Source organism: Netta rufina, assembly GCF_964035555.1.
Source record: "Netta rufina genome assembly, chromosome: 2".
Taxonomy (NCBI): domain Eukaryota; kingdom Metazoa; phylum Chordata; class Aves; order Anseriformes; family Anatidae; genus Netta; species Netta rufina.
This window is the reverse complement of record NC_140124.1, coordinates 96156771-96183352: the sequence shown is the minus strand read 5'-3', so window position 1 is coordinate 96183352 and position 26582 is coordinate 96156771. Positions and strand designations below refer to the sequence as shown.

Genomic DNA, 26582 nt, shown 5'->3' with positions numbered 1-26582 from the left:
CATCCTGAAAAAAATAACATAAAGGTTTAAGAAAACTTCTGCTTTACAAGGATTAAGGGGTGGGGAAGGCACACAAATACAGGAATAGCCAGCAAATGTACTACATTAGGGCTTGCTAGTGCTTCTTGTTAGATCAGAAATGTTGGAAATCAGGTTTATCAGATCACCTGCTCCCAAGCCATGATGTATAACCATTATAGCATCACAACTTTCTGAAGACAAGGACAGAAGACATTTCTTCATGGATTTTTGTTTCACTTTAAATAAAAGCCTTATACTGATACCTTGGTTACATTTCTTAGTAACAAAAAGAGTTCCCATCTCTGCTGGGGAGTACAAAATGTGAAAATTCACACAACTTTTTCTTAAAAGCAAATCACAGAATGCAGATCACAAAACAGTATTTTATAGATAAAACCGGACTTCAAAAAACAGGGAAACTATTGTTACGCAGTCCATTTTCAGATTTACAATTCAACTGCATATATTGCATAGCAGTGTATTATTGGAAATCCAACAACCAAGCAATACAGATGTGCTAAAAAAGAGGTAGATAGAAAAAAGATATTCCATGCTTAAAACACAGTATTGCACTTGAAAACAATCAAACACAACCAATCAACAACAAAGTCAAATTGTCACGTCAAATCCCTGCTTTGGGAGAAATGTGTGGTTACTGCCCCCCACCTAAGCTATTCAGAAATATTTTACCAAAAACTTATCGGTGAAACAGGCAAAACAAAATCCATCTTTATTGCACATTTGAGATAATCATCTTTTACAAATGTGTTTTCTATACCTTAGAGTATAATGAAATGTTCAATAAATATCAATTAAGCTTCTACAAACCAGAAACTCTTCAAACTATATCCTTAAGCATACCAAGCATCTGCATTGATATAGAATTTCAGGACAAACATTTTTGCTTCAAGTAGTTTAATGGACTTGGTTTTCTCATCCCACCTTCCTCTTGCTCACGCACCCATTTGCTCATTTATGATTCCCAGCGTGACTAGATGACGCAATTTTAGAAGGCACAGTAAAAGGCTATTTAAAAAAAGACATACCATTCATATCCCAAAGGATAGTGTTTATTTTTTTAAATGCACAGTTGGACTGTACAATCCCTGTCCATACCATAGCCGAGGTCTTTCACTTACGAGTTATTGATGATATTATTGATCATACAAATTTGAAGTAGTCTTACATAAAAATAAAGCCGTGCTCATCTGCACAAATGCGTGTTTTGTAAACTGAGTTAATCATCCAGTCTTGAAGTAATATATGCAATAATATCCTTGTAACTCACTGCTATTTGAACTATGCATTTATCCGAGGTACTGCACGCAAGAGGTCATACATTGGAAAAAACATGAAAATCTGAACCTTTCAGAAAGAGGCATTTTCTTCTTTTTTCTTTTTTTTTAATCAAGCAACATAAGGCAGCATACAAAGTATAATCAGAAAATTCACAAGTACTGGGTTTGTCATCACAGTCACATTGAACACTGGCTCCCTATACAAGTCACAGGTACAAAAGTATAAAATGCCATATGGGAATATAATTTTATTGTGTTAATCTGCGTATGTATTGGTACAGCTGTTCTGAGAATGCACCTAAGGAAAATTTTTCTGTAACTCTGACTCTCCCAGCTGCTCCCATTGCATCCTTTAAGAGAGGATCTCTCACAATCTTTTCCATGGCCTCAGCAAATTGTGTTGGCAGAGGGTCACACAAAAATCCAGTAACATTATGTAAGATGGATTCTAAAGGACCGCCTGAATTAACTGCTATAACTGGACACCTCATGTACATTGCCTCCAGAGGAACAATGCCAAAGTGTTCATTACTCGGTGTATAAAGCACACACACAGAGTTACTAAGAAGAGAGATTTTCTGTTCATCAGAGAACGATCTCAGAAACGTGACATGGTCATTAATGTTAAGCTTAGTTGCAATGCTCCTTAGCTCTTCATAGTGTTCCACGTTTTCCAGAACGGCTTTATCATAGCCACCTGCCATAACCAAATGAACTTCATTCCAGTCATGAGAGTCAAGTCTTCCTTGAAGCTCATGCAATGCTTCGAGAGCCAGTGCTAAATTCTTTTTTCTCTCATACCTATTAATGGACAGAAACAAGAACTTTTTCTTTTTGGGAATCAGCTCAGCTATGTCTACAGGAACGATCGTTTCAAAGCTATTGATGTTGAGCGACGGATAGAGGACATCTGGGTTGATGTGAGATAAGGACTTGAACGTTTCCTTGAACACGCCAGCAGTGAAGTTGCTGTTGACGACGATGCAGTCTGCCATGCCAGTCGTGTATTCCTCCAGCCAGTCGAGCGGCATCCTGTAGATGCGCTTCAGGAAGGACTCTCGCTTGGTCAGCAGCTGATCGGGGAAGTGGCAGTAGAACAAAACCTTCTTCCGGGTTCTGGCCAGACGAAGAATAGGAATGCAGGCAGACACCTAGAACAGAGATAAGAAAGATCAAAATAAGTGTGTTAGGGGCGAGAAGTGAGTTGAAAGCTGTCACCCAGGAACCAACACCTCTTAGGAGGAGGGCACCACAGCGCCCACTCCCTCCCTCCCCACCCCACAGACAGTGGGGTTTCCCCAGGAGCCCCCCACCCCAATAAGGCCTGAGGGGGCCCCCGCTTGCCTCACCTGGTCGCAGACGAAGACATCGACGGGCTCCCCGCTGAGCAGCAGCACGTAGAGCGCCACGAAGGCCATGCGGAGGGCGGCGCACACGGCGTGCCCGCGGCCCCACAGGCTGCGGGGCAGCCACCCCCCGGCGCGCCGCACCGCCAGCCCCCGCGTCTCGCCGAAGCAGCGCTCGGGCTCGTAGCGAGCCGTCCACACCTGCACCCGGCAGCCCCGCGCCTGCAGCGCCAGCGCCGCGTCCACCACCAGCCGCTCGGCGCCGCCCAGGCCCAGGTCCGGGTGCAGGAAGAGCACGGAGGGAGCCCCCCCTTCCCTTTCCCCTTCCCCTTCTCCTCCTTCTCCGGGCTCCGCCATCTTGTGCCGGGGGCCGCCTCCCCGGCCGCCACGTCAACCCCTGGCTGCGGGCAGCGGGCGGGGCTCGGCGGCGCGCACAGCGGGCGGGGCCGCGCTCAGCGCCTCAGCAGCGCCGCCGCCATCATGGTGAGGGGGCCGCGGCCGTCGCGGGCAGCCCCCGGCCCCTCACCCCTTTTCCCTTCACCCCTTTTCTCCTCATCCCTTCTCCTTTCACCCCTTCTCCTCTCACCCCTTCTTCTGTCTTCTCTCCGCAGCCCGGACCCAGCCCCAGCGCCACCAACGTGGGCACCTCCGGCCGCTCGCCCAGCAAAGCCGTGGCCCCCCGCGCCGCCGGCTCCACCGTCAGGCAGAGGTGAGGGCTCGGCTAACGGCTCAGGGCGGGGTTTTGGGGTGTGTTTTATTTTATTTTATTTTATTTTATTTTATTTTATTTTATTTTTTTATTTTTTTATTTTTTTTTTTTTGGGGGGGGAGTAGTGGTGGCCGGTAACGGTCGTCTAACGGCTGCGGGGGTCTGTCCGCAGGAAGAATGCCAGCTGCGGGACCAGGAGCGCCGGCCGCGCCACGTCCACGGGCACCGGCGGCATGTGGCGCTTCTACACCGAGGACTCGCCCGGCCTCAAAGTGTGAGTGGCTGGAGGGGGGGGGGGGAATGGGGACACGTCAGCGCTACGGGCTGCCTCACGGCCGGCTGGGTTTTATCCCATAATATGCTTGGGGAGACCCTAAGGTACACCAGTCATTTATTTTTTTTAATCTAGAATCCATTAGGGTTTGATTTTGGGGTTCCCTAAGCTGGCTGCGGCTGCCTGTAGGAGCAGTGTTTTAGGGTATGTCTCTATAGTAATCAAGGCAGATGTTTTCTGTATTGTTTGGTCTACTTAAGATTAATTAAAAATATATATATGAATAAAATGAAACTAAAAAAAAAAAAGGAAACACATTCTACAGTTCAGTAGAACTTTTTCAACAAAACAGTGGTGCAAGCTGTCAGTGCAGCTTTTCTAACTTCAGGAAGTTTCCTTCTGAACCTTTTGGTTTTCCTTTTGCTGATGAGTGGTCAGTCCCATACAGTGCATTGTGCTAATCATTAATGCAAGCAGGTCAGTAGGCAGTTTTTTTCCCCTTTTACTGAGGCTGCAAAGCAGTGGTTCCAAATTCTAAGGTTTTGGAGTGGTGTTTTTTTCAAGCTACCGTGGGTGGCTGTATGGCCAGGCTTTTAATGGATGAAACATCTGTAAAAACAGCTGACTTTTACAGGTCACTTCCACACTAGTTGTCACATTTTCTAAACCACAATCATAGAAATCACATCGTAGAATGGCTCAGGTTGGAAGAGACCTTAAAGCCCATCCAGTTCCAACCCCCTGCCATGGGCAGGGACACCTCCCACCAGACCAGGCTGCCCAGGGCTTCATCCAACCTGGCTCGAACACCTCCAGGGATGGAGCATCCACAACCTGTTCCAGTTGGGAGCATATTTCTTGCTAGCTTACAGCTTTTTGTTTTCTGTATCATCGATCCCATTGCTATGATCCCTGTCCTGTTTCAGTAGGCTTAAAAATGAAAATGGGTTATAGATAGGTTGTGGTTGCCTCAGTTAAGTGATTCAGCAGAAGCTGTGATTTCTACTGCATGAAGCTTATCCTGAGGTTTCTTTTTCTGGGGGGAGTTGCTCTTTTCTCGGTGTTTAAAATAAGAGCTCTTAATTATTAGGAAAAATACGTAGATATCTGAGAATAGGTTATTTCATGGTAGTCACAATCAGGACTACTCTGCTGCAGATGAAACGTTTTGTATTTTGTCTCAGGAAAATACATTTCTCTCTAACAACAAGATGTGGCACATATTTTGTGTCTTTAAAAACAATGCTAGCAAAAGGAACTGTGGGAAATCTGGTCAAGAGTGGGATATGATTATTTTTCTGTTTAATACTTAGCATGAGTATTTTGTGCTTTGAAAAGAAGACTAAAACCAAATTTAGTTCACTTCATGTAGTACTTGATAGCTGTGGTTCCTGTATCTTAAACTTTACCGCTTGAATAGCTGTAGGCAGTGTTTGCAGTGGAGCCATAATATAAAATTGGATGTGTGGTGTGTAGCCTTACAAAAGGCACAACACCAAATTTTTAGAGGTGCCTAAGTCAGGTTTATTATTTATTTAACTGTGTGGGCATGGTGAGATGAGAAGATCAGGTATTTGAAGGAGGATTCCAGGGTTTACATAGGTTGTCTGGAGGAAGTACGTATAAAACTGCAGAGTAAGTTCTGTTGCTTGGTGAAATATTCCCCTGAATAGGGGCTGCTTGTGTAGCAGACTTTTTATTTTGCACGTTGTGTTGTTGGTTTACTTTCTAAGTGGTTTACATCTGTGTTCACGGTTCTCCATGCTCAAAGAAGACTAAGCATGATCAATTATTACCGAGTATTCTGATCTGGTAGAAAACTTAGTAAATTGTTTCAATCAACTTTGAGTTTCACTTTGTGTTCAAGTAACATTTACCTCCTTGTACATGGTAACCCGAAGGGTAATTTGCAAAGTGTGGCTTGAAGGCTGGTTGAGAGAATTCACAGCGTTTCACCCAGTGTAACATTATAAATCTGATGCAAGGTTGTATGAAGTAAGTGGTACGAAGCAGTGCTGAGTGCCTGTCATAGTGTGTGCTAATTGTGGTGTCACAACAGTGTGAAACAGCTAATTCAGTCTCTCAACATGAACTCTGAGATTAAACTGTTCTTGAAAAACATCGCTATGCTGTTTCTAAACAATAGGTAAAGTGAGAAGGAAAAGAAGTTTAAGAAATCTGGTAAACTGTATACTTCAGGTAATGATTTTATGACTGGCTTTCAACATTGTGTATTATCTCTTTCAAAAAAACAAACAACAACAACAAAAACAAACAAAAAAACACAACCAGCAGTCCCCATCTCCCTCAACTGCTGCCATGGTCCTTGAATGAAGTAAAACCTCTCGGGGGGGGGGGGGGGGGGGGGAAACTAATGTGAATTTTAGGCCAAAATTCGACTAGCCGCTAGAGGACTCTGTTGTTTCTTGTATCTTACAACATCTCTGAATAGTAAATACAGATGATAATTTTCTGCAGTGATGACTAGTAACGAACTATGAAGTTCTAAATAAGTCGGGGGTGGTAGCAGTTGTGATTTATTGTTTTACATACCCTGTTACATAACTACCATTAAAAGCATAATGGCAATTTTTTTGTTAAAGGTGGCTGTCTCATTTCTGTGTATTTTATGGTATTTCTGTGCGAATGGAATAAGTTTTCTCTTACAATTGCATATGAATTGATGATTTGTTTGCCTGGGAATGACTGGCCTTTGGACAAAGCAGACTTTTTTTTTTTTTTTTTTTTTTTGCTTTTTATGTTAATTATTTTTTTTCTTTATTTTTAGTGGGCCTGTTCCAGTTTTGGTCATGAGTCTCCTTTTTATTGCTTCTGTATTTATGCTGCACATCTGGGGTAAATATACTCGCTCATAGAGTCAGCTGCCAACTTAAAGCATACATCTTGGACCAAAAATATGGTGGATCCTGGTTGTTCTTGGAGAGAAAATGGGGAAGCTTCCTGTCATCTGTTGAAGTCCTTTCAACTTTGTCTCTAATACAGAATGAACTCAATTTTCTATGTGCTCAGACCTGAAGGTCTGTCATGGGTCATTGTATCTGTACGCTTAGAATACAGGTATTAAAATAAAATTTGTATATGGAAATGGAAACAGTCTTAATTTTTTTCTTTCCCCTCCTATTCCAACACAGCACAATTAAAGCATCATACTCGCGCTTTCCATATATAACCACATTTCTGAGTAAATGCCATGTGACAGTTCAAACCAGTTTCTTTTATACTGCACATTGCTATATACTTTTATGACAGAAGATGTTTTTGTAAATGGGAAAAGCAAAATAGGGTGCACAAACATGTGATGGTAACAAGGGCGTTGTTAAAAACAAAACTCAGGTGTGTTAGCTGTGCCGGTCACGTTCTTGCGTTAACTCCAGAAAAAGAGCTGGATTTGTTCATTTCCTAAATGCAAGTTAACCTACTCAATATTAATTACACTAAAAGTATACAGGTATGCTTGTTTTCAAACTGCACTTGAGGAAAGACATGAACAGATACCCAAACGATTTAAAAAGAATAACTGCATGACTGTCAAAGATTCTTTTCTGTAGTCCTAGGCTCTTATGAGGAGATTCAGGTCAGAAAGGAATGGGAGGACTGGAAAAATAATGGCTGCTTTTTAAATAAAAGGATGTACAAACACACTCTGAGGTACAGTTAAGTAGCTCTCCATACCCATTCAGTTTTCCTGGTGTGTTTTATTTTCCTTTTGGATAGTCAAAACAGCTCTTCCTTCACCTTTTAAGCAATCCTTAAAGTAGGAGCAATTCTGAAGAGAATTGGTTTGAAAAGAAGGAACGTGATCTCAGACCTGTAAGGATAACTTCTGAGCTGTGCTTATGCCATCATACCTGCTGGAAATGTACAGGTGAGGATAGACTTTGAGCAGAAACTCAAATTTTATTAAATGTAGTGGCAGGGAGGTTATGCTTTGGGAGGAGTGGGAGTTGAGGAGCAGGGAGTTCTGGTGACTAAAAGGCAGCGGTAGCAGAATACAATAATGTGGTGGAAACTCGGTCCAATACGTTGTGTGTCAAAGGGAAAAGGATCTATAAATCACTTACCGCTGTGCACATGGAAGGGAAGTGAAAACACAAGATAAATAGAAGAGGGGGATTAGCTTGCTTTGAAAGGCAGAGGTAGGGAACTCATTCACATGCTTTGCCCAGCAAGAAGGTAAAGTGTGTGCAGCCACTGACTTTATTGTAAGATGAGGAAGAAGACAGGTCAGTTGTTAACTGACCGTGTGGACAGGCTGACTTAATTTGTGGTACTTTAAAGGAAAGTAATGATGGGCTCTAAGATACCACAGAGGAAAGGAGTAATAGATAGTAGTAGTATCTAAGTAGGTAACCTCTGCTTTACTCCGCTCTTGACAATATAATTGTCTTTTAAACAATTGTGGTCCTCAGAGGCTGTTTTGCCACATCAGATAATTCCATTTAAATCTGTCAATATTTTTGCTTTCTGGTATCTTGTGGAAAAGACCAAATTAGCTGTGAACTCAGGAAAAGAACAGGGTTGTGGGGGGAGGCCACTGCTGTCCAACCCTGCATTTTATTCAGCTGCCTATAAAACCATTGGGTCCTTCAACAGTGCTGTCCTTAAGCGTGTTATTTCCTAGAGTGGCCTGTGTCATAGATTTTTACGTATGCCATCAAGGAGTCCAGTGTCCCTAGTTATGCACAAATTACTTCCCTCTCCTTCTTGGCTTTATATTTTGGAAGTCTGAATTTTATTATGGCTTTAAACCATTGCTGCTTTAATTCATGGAAAAATTGGTACTTTAAATTCATTTAGCTGAAACTTCCATAGCATTGCCTGATGTTCCTTGTACATCATAAAGACAACTTTCTCTGTTGTATGTTTTCAGCTTACCATCATTTTAATGGTTATCATGAAATCATGCAATCCATGCTTATATTTTGAGCACCTCATATGTGAGCTGTAGTGGATTATTACAGTCAATGGTTATCAAGAATTCAGCTTCATAGAAGTGCAGATGAAGAAATGCAGATTGCAGAGATCCACCGGAATTTTGGCTTCTGTGAAATTCTGTTTGACCTGGGCGAATAAATTGTGGTCGTGCTGATAAACAGTAGCTAATTGGTAATACTTCCTGTATGCTGAGACATCTTTAGTATTGGGTGGAAAAAGAAATGATAATCCTTTGCAAAGCTTCATATCAGGCAGCAAGGAATTAAGACTTTGGATTTTTATCCTATATGATTGAAATACAAACATGTCTGCGCTGACTTTGAAATTGTAAATATCTTCATAGTTTATTTCAGTTAAAAAAAAAAAAAAAAAAAAAGCTAGGTCAGCCAAGATCTTTAGTTTGTCCCCTTAGTGATATGTGTTAGGAAATCTGAGAGGGCTTGTATTTCCACAGGAGGTAAGATAAAGTACTAGAACCTTTTATTCTTTTAACAGTATTTGCAACCTCGAGCTTTGTTACTGCTCAAGTAATGGGGTTTTATAAGGAAATAGGGCTTCTGTGGCCCTGTTGTACATGACTACGTCTGAACCACATAAGCCTTCCCTCTCATCACTCAATGTTTCTGGTTCCTGAAGGGACCAAGGGAAGGGCAGTTGCTCAAGTACATGTGACATCTTACCAAGACTGTCCCATGTGCGTACAGCTATTTTGCTGCAGAAGGACTTTTAAAATTTATTTTGCCACATCAGAGTCTGAATTTACCCTCCAAGAGGAAGCTGTCGGCTCTTTTCAGTGTTTCATCTATCTCCAGCTGTTTCCTAGGATCTCTGAGAGTGTCAGACATAAACTAGCGTAAGCCGTCTTCGGAACTGTTCACAGTAAGTTACAATGCCTTTACCACGGGCGCATGTATAACTGTAAAGATGCATGCATGTACACGTATATAGTCACTTTATCTGTTTAGAAATGCGAAAAGATGAGTCTGAAAATGTAAAAGAGTATATCCCTATTAGGCTGCGCTGTGGCAGCAGTGCGAGAAGCAGCTAGAACAGCTTGTGTTCCTTCCCTCAGCTGTGTTGGCTAGAGATGAGTGGATGCTATATTGAGATCGTGTAGTGAGGGCTAAATGATTTTATAAATATATTAATGGATTCCACGAGGGTCTTTGTAGAAAATTTTATCATTATTTTTGTCTAGAAAAAGACATGCCTCTTGTTTCTTCAAGGACTAAGTTGTTATATACTTCCAGCTTTGATCTTTTTGTCTCTGGAGACTACCAGTTACACCAAATTATGCCACAGAGCAGGGTAACGCTGTGATGCAGGGACATGGCAGGCAATAACAACAGTGACCAGAACAGACCCATTTTCCTTATAACAATGTCCAAGTTCAGATGTGGATCACTTTGAATGCTGAGAAATTTGACACCCTTAGTCTTGTTTTGGGCTTGTTTTGCAACAAATCGTTTGTGTTTCTTACTTTGAAGGATTTTTAACACACCTGACCAAGTAATTGACCAACCAGAATTAGAATTATTTGAAATCACGCTGTAATTTCATAAACAGCACTAAGCAAAAGTTCTCGTGCACAAAGATGTTTGTCTTAATGTTAATCAAGTAAAATCACACTTGTGTGCCTTGATGTTAAAGTGAAATAAAAGCAATGTGCTTTTTCCGAAAGGTTGCCTTTTAAAAATTTTATTTTATTTTATTTTATTTTATTTAGAGCATGACAAAGGTCAGGAAGAACACATTTGGTTGAAGTTTCAGACACTGGGCAGGCTGCATCAGGGTTCACGTTATAACTCAATCCAAACTATTCTGTGACAAAACTATGATTCTACACTTCTGAAACATACCACACGTGACTGATAGAAAAGCTAGCTTCTGATGTTAGATGATTACTCCTACCTGATCACTTCAGAAAGTTTTCAGATGTTTGAACGTGTTGGGAGCTGAAGATGAAAGCTTGAGAAACCTCTCACAGCCTTTATTCACACATCGTGTGATGGATTTATGGCCTGTAAAGAAAAAAAGTAAGAACAAGCACCAGGCCATATTGTTTGGTGTAGCTTGCCTGTGGGGTGGACTCCTGCCCAAACACAGGAAAAGATAGAAGTAGATGTTCCTTTCTGCATTCAGAAGGTAGAAAGAAAGACCAAAAGGTGTGTGTATATATTTATTTTTAACTTTCATCCACCCCCTCTCAACCTCAATAACTTTTTTTCCACATACGCAACTAAGGCCTCTTTAGCCAGGCCTGTCTGATGAGGAAGTAGAGGAATCATGAAACCATTGTTCAGGGAAAATTGAGCAGTTATGCCCAAAAGGATGTCTAGAAGATGTTTTCTTCCTTAGCAACAGCTATTTAAATCAATAGCTAATGAACATCTTGATGAAAGATGTTTTCGTGCTCAGCAGCCTTAGCTTTTCATGTCTCTACTACGTTCTCAATAAATAGGCAGGAAAAGATAGAAGGCAGTTTGCCACGGCTTACAGTACGTGATAGATTGAAATAAAATAAGCCACATCTTCCCCTTAAACCTACGGAGAAATAAAGCAATCTTCCTCATAAATAACGAAGTTAGCATTCAGGAGGCTCCGATGCTATTATATTCATGATCTTTTCCAAAAGTAATCCGTGAACAAAAATCATTACACTGAACATTAGAAGTATATTTAAAAATCGATGTTTAACTTTCTGTAATCTCAAAACAATTAAAAATAAATATAAAACATTTTGCTTTTGGTCAAAATGAAAAGTGATTGCCAAATACCAACATTTTCCATGAACTGGAGTTTCAGATTGGAGCCAGCGCTTAACACTAGATAGCCATGACAATGTAAACTGAAATTGGAGATGTGGGGATAGGTCATAAAGGAACATGTTTTGGAGGGGGATCACAGAAGCCTGTTCCAGCTCCTCGCTCACATCAGGTCCCTGTCTAATTGCGTTCTGAAAGTCTCCGAGGAGAGATTTCAGTTTCTCCGGGTACCTGTTGCTGTGCGTAACCATTCTTGTGGTGAGGAATTTTTTCTTCTGTCTAATCAGAAGTTTCCTTTTTTGACCTAGCAGGGGTTGCGTGTCATCCTTCTGCTGTTTGTTGCTGAGAAGAGTCTGGCTCCATCTTTTCCATAACCTTGGGAAGGTGAGGAAAACAAGTAGATTCCCCACTCGTGGTCCAGTCCCCTAACTATCTAAATGCCTGCCCCCTCCTCAACTCTCCAGTTTATTTCTTTTGTACTGGGCATAAAACTGGACAAAAGATTCCAAGTAATGGAGAATCTACAGGGTTACTTTCCTTGATGTGCCAGCTGTGCATCTTGTTATATAGTTAGCCCTCATTTTGCTGCAAAGGGAAACTGCTGGGTTTTGTTCCACTTGTCCTCTGGGACACCTGGGTCCATTTCTATGGAGTTGCTCTCTGGCTGGTCAGTCCATGCCTTATTGCATGGTGCTGCTCCATCCAAGGTGCAGCACTTTGCATTTTGTCCTTGCTGAACATTTCTCCAAACTGCTAAGGCCCTTATCTAAGTGCTATTCTCCAGCCTAGCTGCTGTTTTTTGCAATTTGGTGTCTTTACAAACTTGCTAAAGATGTGGATAATGAGGCCAGCTACCTTCCTGCTAGGAGCGTGAGGACGAGCCTGCAGGTTCGCTCTAAGCTTTTTGTCCCTGTTTTTGACCATCTTCAAAAAAAAAAAAAAAAAAAAAAAAAAAGAAAAGAAAACTCTTTGCCTGGTCTTGTGTGTGATGCTGGCGTTTAGATGCTGGATTTCACAGAAGAGCATGCTGTAGCCCCATGCTGTATTTTACATGGAAGATGCAAGTGAAAACTCAGATGTGCTTGAGAGGCCTCCAAGTGCCTTCCCAAAATTCACTAGGCACTGTTCCCAGGCCTTCTGCTTGTTCATTTCTCACTCACCACCTGTGCATTCAGATCTATCTGCTGGCTCATAAAGTGATTTATATAAAGTTCTTTCTTCCTGATAGCGTATGCCATTTCTTTTATTTGTAGGTCTCGCACAGACTACCATAGAAGATGCCTACAGCATGTGCTTGGTGGCCAAAGCAACACACAAAAAGTTCATTTCTGGTGTGACTTCAGCAGTAAACATTTGCTTTTCTGAATTTCCTCCCGGCATTCCCAGTGATGTCAGTAGAAGCAGAAAACTTTTACATACGTGTTTGCCCTTCGTTCTTCCTTCCCTTGAACTAATTCTCTGAAAGGAAAAGGGACTGTAAAGACAGTGCAAGCTGATATCTCCATGTCCAAGTACTCAGTCTGGTGGGCAGCACCTCTTCTCTGTCTCTGCAGGTGCAGATTTTTAGATAACTTTACCAGTGGCCCCATCCCTCTTGCTTGCTCTCTGACATGACAGCCTCTAGAAGGGTGTTGTTTGCTGGAATAAAAATCCTGGTCTTTCTTCTTTCAGGAGAAACGCATTATAAAAACCTTTCCTAAATGGATCAAACACCATTATCTGAGACGTATGAACTTCCCCTGTCTTGTCTGAGAAGTTACACTGGGGTAAGTGCAGCAGCTAGCTATTTCCATGTGTAAAAAGACACCTTTTAGCAGTGAGGTTGTAGGCGTAGTCATGCCAGGCTTTGTAAAATCTGTAGCTGATTCACAGGCGAAGTAAACATGTCTGTACTTTGGGAACATGGTACTGCTGTGACAAAGTGTACTGCCTTGCCCCTACAATGCATGAGTGTCAGGAGATTAAATAAATTGATATCTTAAAGGACCGTCTAATCTCTGTATTAAGCAGAGAAGTGCTGCGAGACAATCGTATTAATGCTCCAGAGCCTGCTCCCCCACCATCTGCTGTAAGACAGTGGCTCTCAGATAATGCTCAAGCTGGGAAAAAAGGCTGTTTCTGATACTGACAATTCATGGATCAGATGATGGAGGAACTCTGTCATAGAAGCTGACATATGTTCCCATCACAGCAGCCTGTCTTACCCTGTCTTAGCGAAGTACCAGCTTTGAAGAAGCTGCAGACGCAGAATGAAGTGGTAGAGTGATGGCACCACGAGGTCTGGCATTTCAGGTGTAACTCAATTGTTTTATCGTGAACTGGGACGTGTGTGGGGTCGGAGTAATACTTTCTCATACAGAGTCTCGTGTTTTCACTGTGTATTTAACACCATCGGATCCCAGACTTGAAAGCGTTACTGTAATGCCTAATTAATGCCCACGCTAAATATTTCCAGCACCTGCCACCACAGAAGAGCTTTCATGCAGTACTTCCCTTCATACTTCTCACCCTCCCTTGCTGCAGCTAGCTATAACCATCGTAGCAGTCTCCCTGTAAGACCACAAAGGTATGTCAGAAGACAGCAGTGTCTCACTCTGGACTGGAAATATATTTAAAATACAAGCAGACCTATGTTTTGTCTTGAAATAAGACAGTCAAGAAAGCATCATACTCTGAGATACTGATTCTTGCCAACTACTAATATTTGCTAGCTATTAGTAACAAGCAGTGCTGTCATCTTTTTTTTTCTCCAGGTTAGCTGCCTTCCAGGGCTCTGGCCAGCAGCACAATTGTAAACCAGTACTGTTTTCTCTTGTGTTACTGACTATCCATGCTTTTTACTGTTTGAAGTAGGCTGTTTTGTTTTGTTTTGTTTTCAAATATAAACAAGACAACATTTTGCTCTTGCTGTATGCTATGAGTAAAAGAGACGTATTTGAAATACACTTGAAGTAGGAAGATATCATATTGACATATGAAGATAAACCTCAGCAATGACACTGGAATAAAAGTGATATGCTTTGAAAAGTATATCACTATATATAAGTATATATATATATTTAAAGGAAAATTCTGTAAGAACTTTGCCAAATATCAATAAAATTACATAGTTACTGAAACGTTAGGAAACAATCAGAACTTACTCTTAAAGACAGGCATTACATATAAGAAGCTCTCCAGTCTCTTAAATTTAGAAGGTGTTGTTTGGTTTAACACAGAGGCATTGTAAAGCTGTGGTTTCAAAACACTTTTGTACCTCTCAAAATTTTAGCTCATTTTTTTTCGCTTACTGGGTATTAAGTGAGCTGCAGAAGTAAGCTCACCAACAAACCTTTGTAGTGTTGTTGCCACACTGCTTCTATTTCTTCCTTTGACAGAAATTGCCTCTGATGGAAATTTTACTGAGCTTTTTAGCAGTATCTTGCCAGGTACTGGGCTGAGCCATACTGATTGCTAACAATTCCTTTGATTGTTATTCTCCTGTTTGGGGTTAATCTCTCTGGAACCCTTTGTCGATTCCAGACGTTCCTGCCCTTTATTTGTCTTTTAGCTCCAGTCATTCCTTCCTCCTGCCGAGCCAGCATCCAGAGCAGTGTTGTTCTTTGGAGAGGCACTTGAATCGTACCCTTCTGTGGGTGAGCTGAATGAATTGGCTGATGGAGAAGCTGGAGGTTCCTCTTGCTGGTGGGGTCGGTGTGCTGGCAGCCGGCAACATTTGGTCACTGCATTTAGAAAATGTCCTTCGATAGCATATGAACTTCACTTAAGTATCCTTCCTAGAGTGATAATTAGTACTTGCTTTTGTTTGTGGAGGTATGCTTAGTGTTTATTGGAGTGCTAAAGGTCCTGACTCCAGTGGATGAGGTCAGATATCTGAGTCATTTACATGTATGTTGGACAAAGTGGTGAATCCACTCCTGACTCCTGTCCCCATCTGGTCACAAATCACCTGACAGGAAAGGCAGTAGGAGAGATTTGGGGGGATTTTTGTGCCTTTACACCAACATGAAAGCTGTATAAAAGAACTGAGCAGGAATGCTTACTTTATGTGTGTCTGTGCAAGATTCACACATTTGTGAAATGCAAATGTACACTACTTACAAGAGAATGGTTGAAATGAATTCAGCTTATAATTTTTACACATACTCATGCACAATTGTTCTTGATACTCCTGCAGCCCTAAGAAGCAATTAGAAGTGCATGCAGAAATTAATTTTTCTCAGACTTGGTCTGAATGCAGGAATTCCTCCAGTCATGCCCATAGACTCAGTCATATGGAAACTCTGCAAGAGAGGTCCTTTAGTGTGTCACTGCTGTGAACCTTCTTTTTACAATTTTCTATATAATCCCCCATAAACAAGGAAGAGCTGTGACATTTCTTCCCCTTTGTGAAGCAAGCAGAGATTTAACAAGGTTTGATTCTATTGATTTGGAGTTGGGCCAGACTGATCCCTCAGCTCCTTTTCTGCATTAGACAGTCGTAAGGCTTCTCCCTGCTCCCAGATATCCTAACTGTAATTCTACGTTATGGAGTTGTGTAATTCATATATAGCTCAAGATTAGTCCATTGAAAGACTAATTGGTCATGGCATGTGGTTGTATTTGGTCTTGCACAGGCAGTGTCTCCCTTCGTGTGCTGAGCAGGGCAGTAATTGCAGCCCTGCTTAGGCCCTGTTCTTTGTTGCTGTGTATGGTATAAAGCCGTTTACATCTGAGTAAAGCCAGAGTTTTGCACCAGCTTTCATGTCCACACTGCATCAATACCACTTCCAATTTCTGCCTCTTTGTGCTCACCAAAACACTACTTAGCCTTCTGCTGAGGACCTAGCAGGTCCCTGCCTTTTCCAGGAAATACATAGCTCAAGAAGTAGGTGTTGGGTAGGTCCCACCCACACCTGCTTCTGAAACTAGGCCCAAGACATTAGGGAACATATTTGTTTATCATATTAATGAAGAAAGAATAGTATTTGTCTCAAGTCAGACATGCCAAACAGGGATGAACTTTGTATGTACGTTTCTTGTAAGATTTATGGTGTCCTTGCATGGAAGCAGTGTGAAGACTGAATAATTTAATCCCTTCCTCACAGCAGTTCAATGCCACAGGCTTGGGTAGAGTTCAGGACTTCCTTAAGTTACAAATGTTCTTCCATGTAATGCTGCATACCTAACATAAAAGTATAAAGTTGATTTAATATGAGTTAGCACATGCATGAGCCATCAGTACGAGGAGATACAGGACCGTGGCACAACGTGCCAGTTCACAGCACAGCCTGGCTGTGTGCAGTTTTGAAGCCTCACAATACAGGGGGCTTTTACAGATAAATGAGAAAATCCAGCAGAGGTCAGGGGCTGGAATGCTTGTTTTTGTGAGGGGAAGCTGTGGGAACTGGACCTGTGAGCAAGACCTTACAAGACCTACATGGAGGTCATGAAGAAGTTGGAGACTGACCTTTCACAGCAATACGTAGCAGGAAGATGAGAGACAACGGACTTAAATTGAAACAAGAAAGTTTGGGTATAAGGTGAAACCACTTTCACCATGAGCACAGTCAAGCATTGGAGCAGGTTGCCCGAAGAGATTGTGCAATCTTCTTCCTTGCATATTTTAAAGGCGTGGTGGATAAAGCCATGGGAAGACTGGTCTAATCGTATAGGTGACCCAATCTTGAGCTGCAGGTAGCAGGAGGTTGCTCTAGATGACCTTTCAAGATCTCTTCCAACCTGGATTATCCTATGATCCTATGATTGTTGTGGAGCCCTTCTGACACTGGCTTGAATGTCAACATTCTTTGAAACTTGGGATGTTTCTTCAGCACATCACTTGAGGTAAAGAGCTGACAGTAAGCAGAACCATACCAAAAGCCTACTTGGGTTTATCAAAGGTCTTGAAGAGACATGGAGAGAAAGAAGGTTCTCCGCTTTATCTATGATTTTATTCAGTCTTTGGAACTAATTTCTTGATTTTTAACTAAGTTGACATAGTTCTGTAATATTAGCTAAGAATACAGTATGCAATCCAAACAAACAAATCACTTGTCTGTGGGAATCATCAAAACTGTACATGCTACTCCATCTGGTGGGGAAATCAATAACAACTTGTAGTGTTTAAAGGTGCGTTCTTCATCTGACATTCTTCAGTTGTGAAGGCAGGGATTTTTCAATCTATTTTGTATCTGTAAGCAAGTGTCCTTGTACACAGGACAGACAAGAAATCTTAACTTGTTTGGGGAATTTTATTTTATTTTTTTTGAAAAATTCTGCAGTTCTAATAACTAATTTTTATCCCATTCCATTTTATCCCAAGATGAGTAGCCCAAAGCAATGTGATTGATGGGTTGCAAACAAAAGAAATGGTCCTGGAGAATTTGACCTCCTCTTTTCTACAGGTTGTGGACTCAGAATATGAGTTTCCCACATTGGTTAAAATATCCAGAGTAGCTTTTGGTAGTCAGTTTTTGTGGTTCGGGAGTGTAAGCACTTTATTTTGGTCAGAAGTGAACTTTCAGCTGGACCAATGAGGGTAAACCATGCTCTTCACAGCCATGAAATCCAGTTTCTTTTCTTTTGCTATGAATAAAATATTTGTTCTCTGTGTAGTAGCAAATTTGTAATTCAGACATTTGTCTTAGTGACTGGAAGATGTGTAATGAAATCTAGTCCCTTCTAATCTAGTCTGAATTTAAATATCTGATCTCAGACAGAGTTTGCATGACAGTCCCCACCACTTCTCAGAGGTCCAATTCAGATTTGAAGACATGAGTTTTTTTCAAACCCAGAATTTGGCTAAAGACTTTCCTACCTTGCAGCCCAGTAGATATTGGTGTTGCCGTTTTTTGTAACAAATTGTGGGCTTTGTGTGAATTAACACCAGAGGCCTCTAGACTTGTTGGGTATTGTATGGACTAGTTGTGTTCTTACTGCACATTTCTTTTAGCTTGTTTAGCTGTAATAGCAATTGTTTAGTAATCAGGTAACTGTTATTCACCTCATTTTCACTTTTTATTATCTTTGCGCAAATGTGTGGTGTCTCACCTATTCTGACATAGTTTTTGTAACTAGAAGGTGGTAGTAACAAGTAGTTATTCAATGAACTATGCGTGATTGATCCTACAGCAAAATACATTACAGGGATGACTTGTCAGGAAGGGGTACATACCTACCTTTTGTCATGCTTAGCTGAAGCAGGTGATTTTTGAGATTTTTGGAGAAGAGAGCATGAAGGAGAGCTCCATTTAATTAAAGTGTTCAGTTATGTCCTGAGAGTTGCTCCGTTACACTAGAGAGGTTACACTTGAAGATGCATGGCTTCTTCAAGACTCTAGGAAAAGACAACTTGCATGCTACTCAAGACGATATGGCTAGATTTGGCTTTCAAGCAATTCACCCAAATATAGCGAATATGTGGCTTACTTTATGAGGTATTATTTGGGGATGATTCAAGCAGTCATCATCCTCTGGTATCAGGATCTGCATTTTTCAAGGAAACTTTTAAATTTCATCTTTTAAATTTTCATCTTTCAAGGAAACTTTTAAAGGCTTTTAGAGTCAGTCAAGCTAGATCTTGTGAGTGCTGTTGAGACTTCTCAGGAAGGAGGAGGAAAATCAAGTTCAGAGCTTTGTCTAGCAGTGGGTACAGTGACTTGGTAAGAATCGTATTTCAGGAGTTGTACTGAGAGAACTTAGCTTGGGATCAGGTCTGTGAAGGAGAAGTGTCTGTGATTGAGTTTAAAGGCGAGCATCACAGACAGAGGAAATGAAGCTGTTACTGTGCCTTTTTGAACGAATGGAGAACAAACCACACCGATATTAAAAAGAAATATTTTAAGCCATTCATAGGCTGTTTCCTGTGAGGCCAAAATGCAATTCCTGCAACTCAGATTGCTCTTCGTATGCATGAAGGACAGATTTAGACCCACTAGAGAAAGAAAAGCTGTGAAGAAGAGGAGGAGGGCTAACAGCTTACTTCTTGGCTGTTAACATTGAATAATTAAACACTAACAGCCAAAAGGAAAGCTGTTGTTTTCCTAGTCCAAATACCCAGCCAGGAATAAAACATTAAGCAGCTATACAAATGATGTCTTTCATTTTATTTCATAAAACAAACCACTGAGTTAAACAACATATATTTTGGGCACATGGAATAAAAGTGCATTTCATTTCATTAATTTCTGGAATTTCTGCTTTGCCTGTTGCAGGTAAACTGGAGCTTATTTAGTGTTCTGAGCTTTTTTCCCTTAAAAATTTGTGTTGTGTTTTTGGAAATAAACCTAATATCCCCCCCAAAATAAAGCTTTAAATCATGAATATGGTATGGTAAAGAACCTCCTGAAGCACTTGTGTGCCCAAAATCTTACCTTTTTTTTTTTTTTTCCCCCCAAACCTGTATTGTTTGGTTCAGTAATGTTATTGTCTTTATTTACTAATCTTGTCCCACTTCTGTAAAGTGAGTCATTAGCTGCTGCTTTTGCTGAAGGAGGGTCTTAGAGTGCTGTGGGCGTTTGACTCTGGCCATACTTCTCCTGTAGTCTTTTCACAATGGCTGAATTTTTAAAAAGTTCTCAACCTGCAGCTTAAGCTTCCAGTGAGGAGAATGAGACAAATGGTTTTATGGGTAGTTTTAATTGTGTGTGAAACAGGGATTTTAAAAATTACAGTGAAACAGAGGCACCACATTCATGATTTCAGACTACAACCCGTACCCATTCACACGTTTTATACTGTAAGAAAACTCAGAAGAGAAAAAAAAAATAAACCAAAGAGAAAAAAAAAAAAGACATATGAAATGAAGGAGAGATGGCACTCAGAATTCAGTATGTCTGACAGAAGAAATACCCCCTAGAGCCAGAAAATTGTCATCGAGTAGCAGTGATATCAGTCTCGAACTCCTTCCAGCTTTGGATCACGAGGCCCATCAGCAGAGCTCCCTGTACACAGCACCCCTTCACAGTCACTCGTCAATCAAGCAACTCTGAAAATAAAGACCACATGTCATCAAATTTGTGGAATTCTTCCCTTCCTGTTTATGCTACTCTTGCAAGAACTGCCAGATCACTTATGTTGCTGCACCAGCTTTCTATCCTTGGAGAGGCGTCTGATTTTCTTTTCCTAGTGTCAGAGCATACAAGTCCTTTGATTCTGGTGTGAAACTTAAATGTTGTTATTTTAAGAGAATTTTGCAGGGCATGGGAGCCCAGAGACCTTTTTGGCAATACAAAGGTAATAGCTCTGAAAGTTTAGTTATTCACCTCTATAAAGCTCCTTCTACCACTTGGGGTGGGATCCAAAATATCGTATTTGCCTAGGCAAAAGCCTTCTAGAAGGCACTGTGTTGGCCCAGTAGTTGTTGCATGAATGTCATAGGGGCAACGTATATGAAAAAACACAGTCAGGACTCAAAGGCTGTATCCACGTAGCTAAGTAAAGTGGGCCAGGGACTGGTTTTTAGTCTTGGGTTCAACAGGCATGGCTGAGTTTGTGTTCACACCGCTAAATTCCCGTATCCCTTCCTCACCCATCGGAGCAGCCAGCTGTATCTGGCATGCCTGGTGGCCTGCATTAGCTCCTAACATGTTCCTAAACAATGATGTAATTTGGCCTGGGCCAAAGCTGGGCTAGAAACCGTGCTAATACTTTAATGGCAGGGCTGATAGCTTGCCAGTCCTCAGGCTTATCCCCGCACCCTGTGTGGTTTATTTGGACAGGTGTAGCCAGAGGTTCCCATGCCCATGTAATACTGGAACAGTCAATATAGGACAAAACAGCCCTATTTCGGTGAGTTGTCACCTGTATGTAGCTCGTGCCTATTTAGGCTCAACCTACATGTTCAGAGGAGCCGTAAGTAGAGATCACTCCCTGTAGTAACCGGCACTTGTTCTCTAACAGAGCTGCAAGACAAGAAAAAGGTTGAAATTTATATTAAAAACATTCAAAAAAAATAGCAGTACTTTTGTTGGCAGTTTTCCCGGCACACCATATGTCGACCTTTTCTGGTCAATGTAAAAACCACAGTCAACAGTTACGGGATTAGTGTTTCACCTCAGATGTATCACCCCATGCTTTGCCTTCTCGCTGATGCCACCCTGCCATCCTTTCCAAGTGACTTAAGGCACTCTTCATGTGACATTTTGCTCCAGGCTGTTTCCAATGTGTTTTCGCAGAGAAGCGAACACAGGCTCACAAAGCATAGCTTGCATGTTCCCCCAAGCCAGGATTTTATGCATTCCTATGTATGCCTGTGCCTGGACCCTGTTCCTCCCGTGTTAATTGTCCAGCTTTGCAGTGTTCTTTGCACTACTTCTTTGTTGATTTCCAGGTTTCTTCCCAGGTTGATTGTCAGAGGAATAACACCTTCCCCTTTCATACATGTCTTTGTTTTCACTCTTATATCCCCACACATTGCACTTCTTCACCCTCCTGGCCCATGAGGACAACCTGAAGCCCGCTCGTAGTTCCTGCTCCATACACTGAAGATGGAGGCTCTATATTTTTAACATTCTGCCATAACATTAATTCTTTATATCCAATGTGAATTATTGGCAGATTAACAGCAATCTGGAAAAGCAGATGGTGCTTTCCAGACCTCCCTCCTCCTTCCCTGTCATGGTTGAAAGGAAGCTAACATTAATACAGCCCCAGCCTTCAGTTAGAGCACAGGCCTACTCAGTGTGTCAGGCTGCCAGATCTTTACATACAGCTTTACTCATATATCCTTTATCTTCTGGATGTAGAGAGAAACCTCCAGTAGAGAAACCTTCAATATATATCAGTATTTCTATACTATACCGATAATTCTAGCTATAGTTACAGATGCAAATATAAACCCACTGTACTACATCCATGTGTAATCACATAAATATATGTCAATGACTCTACATCTGTGATCCTAAATGTATGAATATGTGAAATGGATGTGGATACAGATTGTGTATGTGTGTATGTGCATGCGTGATACATCAAAGGTATTTATCTGTACTTCTTAAATCCATTGGGCATCAATATTGACATGCTTCTCTGTGGAAACTCTCAAATTTAGGTCTGATTGAAAATTGTTAGCATGGCTTGGAATGGCAAACATCTGCCAACTACTAATTAATCACAGACATCTCCCCTGTCTAGAAACAGACCCTCGTATCACTTTCTATACACAATTGCACAGTGTCCTGCCTTTATGCTTGCATCATATTTGGCACCTTTTCTGCTTTTTTTCTGCTGGGACAATTTTTCTCAAAGATTTCACATCAAGAAAATTCATTGTGCTAGTTGTATGTGTGCCTTTTGCTGTGCTGGCACTGTCACCTGGCACCATTTGTGCTCCTAACAAGGGATAAGAACTAGTTTGGATGTGCATCAATACACCTCAAGCTCTTCCCTCAGGATTCTTCCACGAACATGCTCATTTTTTAACAATTCTTTCATTCCATAGGAGGTGAAGTTAGTATGAAATTCACTGAAAACAGCAGAAACTGATAGCAAGTAATATATGCACATGCATACACATACTGACACAGAGGTTTCGATCTGAGACATACAACCTCTTTTTTGGCAGATGCTTTCCCTTTTTCTTGAGTAGTTTATTTCTGACCATCTTTCAGTCTACGGTTAATCAAGTCAGACACCAGAGGCAGCAAAATTGTTTCTTATCTATTCTTTATCCAATCATGTGCTACTGGACTGCACTGTTCCTTATGGTGTTACCTGCAAGAAGGCTTTTAATGGATTACTTTTCAACACAGAGATCTCACAGAACTGGGGGTTCATTAAGCCCTTGGTGCCCCCTTAAATTCTTCCCTCACCACTTACAATAATGATGGTATCAGCTTCTTGAAAGAAGAGCATTTAGTCACCTGCTTACAGCTACCCTGCATAAAATGGCCAGAGGTGGGGGTTCTGAAGTGGCTTCCTTGGTTTCCAAAGTCCCTTTCTGGGAGAGGTCACGCAGTGATGTATATCTGGAGAAATTTCTTCTCAGCTCCGTTTCTGAGTGATTTCACCAAAACTGGGTGTTGAACTTGCATCAGTGTATATACAGAGTGTTTGGTGGCAAGCACTGCAAGGAGAGAATAGCAACTGGGGCGTGATGCTATCTTGTGAGGTTTTGTTGTGTTTTACTTTGGTTTCTCTGTTTGTTTCCTTTTTGACATTTTAGATGTTGTTGAAGTAACAAATGTACTTCAGGCAGATCTTGAAAAATAACTCTGTTTTCCCCCATCCATGTCCAACTACTATCTCACTAAAGATCAAGCAGATTAAATGTAAAGTTTACCAAGAGAATTCAGAGCCCCATGGTGGAAAGCAAAATATATTTATTACTACTGGCTTCAAGTCTCTTTTCAGACTGTTTCATGCTCACTGTATAAACATCCCCCTGCATTTACTCAGCTATATACTTATACTCCAAAAGGAGTAGCATATGGTGTGAAAACCAGATGCCCCTGCCCACATAAAAGCTCTATACATTTGTTTGAATGTAATCAGGAAACAGTCACGATCTTCTTCCCACTCTCAGAGGAGTCAGCTGAACGCAGCCGGGCCCCTGTTTAGCTCCCAGAGACTTCTGGTGTTGCCTAAGCTCCTGGGGGGTTGCTGGGGAACAAGACATGAGAATGTTTCACCAATGCTCCTCTGAACTTTCCATGCCTTGTGCATTAATTCTCTCTACTGACTAGTCTTCCTCTTCCCCTCAAAAGTTAGCTGGATTCCTCCACAGAAGCTTTCTACTTCATTGCTCTCCAGCATCTGTCTGTACCTCCATCCTTGCATCTGCAGGGCAGCTAACTTCATCAGGGCTCCCCTTCCCAAATTTCAACCTGTATTCAGTTTTGGCCTCTGCTTCCAGAAGCCAAGTTTGCATCCTATCAGAAAATGCCTTCACTTGTTCACCCTTTTTTAAAAAAACAGGGAAAAAAAAAAAAAAAAAAGGTGCTCCAAACAAGAACACATCACAAAGCCTGTAATAAATCACAACTTTCACTTGCTTCTGTTGCATCTTTGCTTTTGATCGTTCTTTGTTGGGAGGTCATTCATTTGTTGGAGACTCCCTTCAACTGCCTTGGTCCTTCATTTTTCTGGTACATGCATTGTAACAGGATATAGTGCTCTGAGCACCAACACAAGGCTCTTCCTTGTGGCATAAAATCTTCAACTAGCTTTGCACGAGGTGTTTTTTTTTTCATGTGTGAAGCAAAGGTCTAGCTCCATGCTCTTCTAGTTACCTGCCATGCGGGGGCAGAACAGCTCCACCTAGGAAGATGAACTGAGTTACTTCTAGAGAGACCCAGTGGCTCTGCAGCTCCTCTCTCCACAGGAGCAGATATTCCACTGAGGAAACCTGCAGGACAAACTACAAGTCCCTTGGGCTCAGGAGAGTCTCATCAGGTTCATGTTGTCTTCCTACACGTTTGCAATACCTGATTTGGCTGCTCTTACTGTAGACCCAAAACATAGTTAAGCCTCCAGTCATGAGAAATTTCATACCTTCTGTTGCACCTGAATCATCAAACAAGCCAAATTCAGCTCTGAATATTTAGCGAAGATCAGAATAAGCCAACAGTACACGTGGCTACTGTGTGCTGGAAGCATCATTGTATAGGCTTGGTCAGCTGTGAAGCCAATGGAAATTCCATACACAGAGGAACAGCATGGCATGTAGAAGGGGTCTCCAGTATATGGACCTCTGCATCTCCCAGTTCAGCTGTGAGAGGTATAGATGCATGGTTTTCTAGTAGGATCTATATTATTTTAATATATATATATATATTTTTTTTTTCAAGAATTCTGGGCATGGACAGTAAGTCTTTAAAGGCACTGGGGTATTTTTAGTGATGCTATTCTGAAAGTCTTCCCTGCAGAAATTGCAAATACTATTTTAAAAAGTCTCTACAGCTCTAAGTTGTATGAGTCACTAAAAAGTGGTTTATATCTTCTTTTTTAGATTTAAAAAGAGTTTCTTCTTTCAGTGTATTCTTACTTTGTTGTCCCAGAAAAACTGACAAGGTTGTTCTTTCAGTCAAGCTGTAAGGTGTTGTTAAAGGCTTTTAGCTTGTTTTTCGTAGGTTTATCAGATGATGTAGGTAATGAATGGACAGCACCATGACAGATACTTGCCTTTAAAATACAATTTAATACTGAGCTTGGACTGTTGTTTCTGTCCTGTTGGTAAAGCCACATTCATTTCATGCCAGGAGACTTTTTTTTTGTTGTTGCATGCAACATGTCACTAAAGGCCAGAATACAAGCAAAGAATCTTTATATTTGTCATCTTTTATAAAAAATGAACATACAAGCAAAAAGGCTCACTCGAAGGCAGCGCTGAGGAACCCTGCCATCTCCACAACTTTCATAGAATCATAGAATTGTAGAATAACCTAAGTTTGAAGGGATCCACAAGGATCATTGAGACCAATTCCTGGCTCCTTTTTGGGTGGGCACACGGGACCTCCTCTCCAAAAGCTGCTTGAACTATACATGTAGGCTCAGTGCCATTACCACTGCCCTGGGGAGCCTGTCCCAGTGCCCGACCACCCTCTGGGTGCAGACCCTTTCCCTAACCCCCAGCCTGACCCTGCCCTGTCCCAGCTCCATGCCGTCCCCTCGGGTCCTGTCGCTGTCCCCAGAGAGCAGAGCTCAGCGCCTGCCCCTCCGCTCCCCTCGTGAGGGAGCTGCAGGCCGCCATGAGGCCTCCCCTCAGCCTGCTCAGCTCCGGGCTGAGCAAACCAGGGGACCTCAGCCGCTCCTCACATGTCTTCCCCTCCAGACCCTTCACCATCTTTGTAGCCCTCCTTTGGACACTCCCTAATGGTTTTATGCCCTTCTTATATTGGAGCACCCCAAACTGCACATAGTACTGGAGGTGAACCCTGAACTGAGTATTTCTGCTAACACCTGAATTTCAGTCCTCTGTATCCTGTTCTGGAAGAACCTCCCACTGAAATTGGTGGAAACTGTTGAAAATTATTTTTTTCCAAAACCTGAAAGAAATAATACAGAACCTTTACAAAAATCAAAGCTAAATTCAATTCCTTAAATCCCTGATGGAAGAAATCTTATTACCTTCAACATCATTATATGCAGGACAAAGCCTGTAAGGCTTTGCTGAGTGATTGAAAAAGGCAAATTAATGGCAGCACTTGAAATTACCTGTAATTATCACTGACACTGGGTCAGCATCATTGCAATGACAGTCTCACAGAGTGGTGACTCTCGGTGGTTCAAAAT

General features: G+C 41.6%; 2 protein-coding genes across 2 annotated transcripts; one reads left to right on the top strand and one right to left on the bottom strand.

Annotated features, from left to right (window-relative positions):
* Positions 1–726: 726 nt before the first annotated feature.
* ALG2 (ALG2 alpha-1,3/1,6-mannosyltransferase) lies at positions 727–3026 on the bottom strand. Its single transcript, XM_084283247.1, has 2 exons — positions 2669–3026; positions 727–2470 (listed from the first exon to the last, which is right to left on the bottom strand). The coding sequence occupies exons 1-2, from the start codon at positions 3020–3022 to the stop codon at positions 1568–1570; spliced, it is 1257 nt and encodes a 418-aa protein (XP_084139373.1). The 5' UTR covers positions 3023–3026; the 3' UTR covers positions 727–1567.
* A 25-nt stretch (positions 3027–3051) lies between these two features.
* On the top strand, positions 3052–6760 carry SEC61B (SEC61 translocon subunit beta). The gene is made up of 4 exons (XM_084283246.1): positions 3052–3148; positions 3277–3374; positions 3547–3648; positions 6437–6760. Exons 1-4 carry the CDS (start codon positions 3146–3148, stop codon positions 6522–6524), a joined length of 291 nt encoding a protein of 96 aa, XP_084139372.1. The 5' UTR covers positions 3052–3145; the 3' UTR covers positions 6525–6760.
* The last annotated feature ends 19822 nt before the right edge of the window (positions 6761–26582 follow it).

Bases quoted from the DNA above. Each gene is read 5' to 3' on its own strand.
- ALG2 (XM_084283247.1), bottom strand. From the start codon at position 3,022: ATGGCGGAGCCCGGAGAAGGAGGAGAAGGGGAAGGGGAAAGGGAAGGG. The intron at 2,471-2,668 runs GTGAGGCAAGCG...TCTCTGTTCTAG, and splicing joins ATGTCTTCGTCTGCGACCAG to GTGTCTGCCTGCATTCCTAT.
- SEC61B (XM_084283246.1), top strand. The intron at 3,375-3,546 runs GTGAGGGCTCGG...GTCTGTCCGCAG, and splicing joins GGCTCCACCGTCAGGCAGAG to GAAGAATGCCAGCTGCGGGA. The intron at 3,649-6,436 runs GTGAGTGGCTGG...CTTTATTTTTAG, and splicing joins GACTCGCCCGGCCTCAAAGT to TGGGCCTGTTCCAGTTTTGG.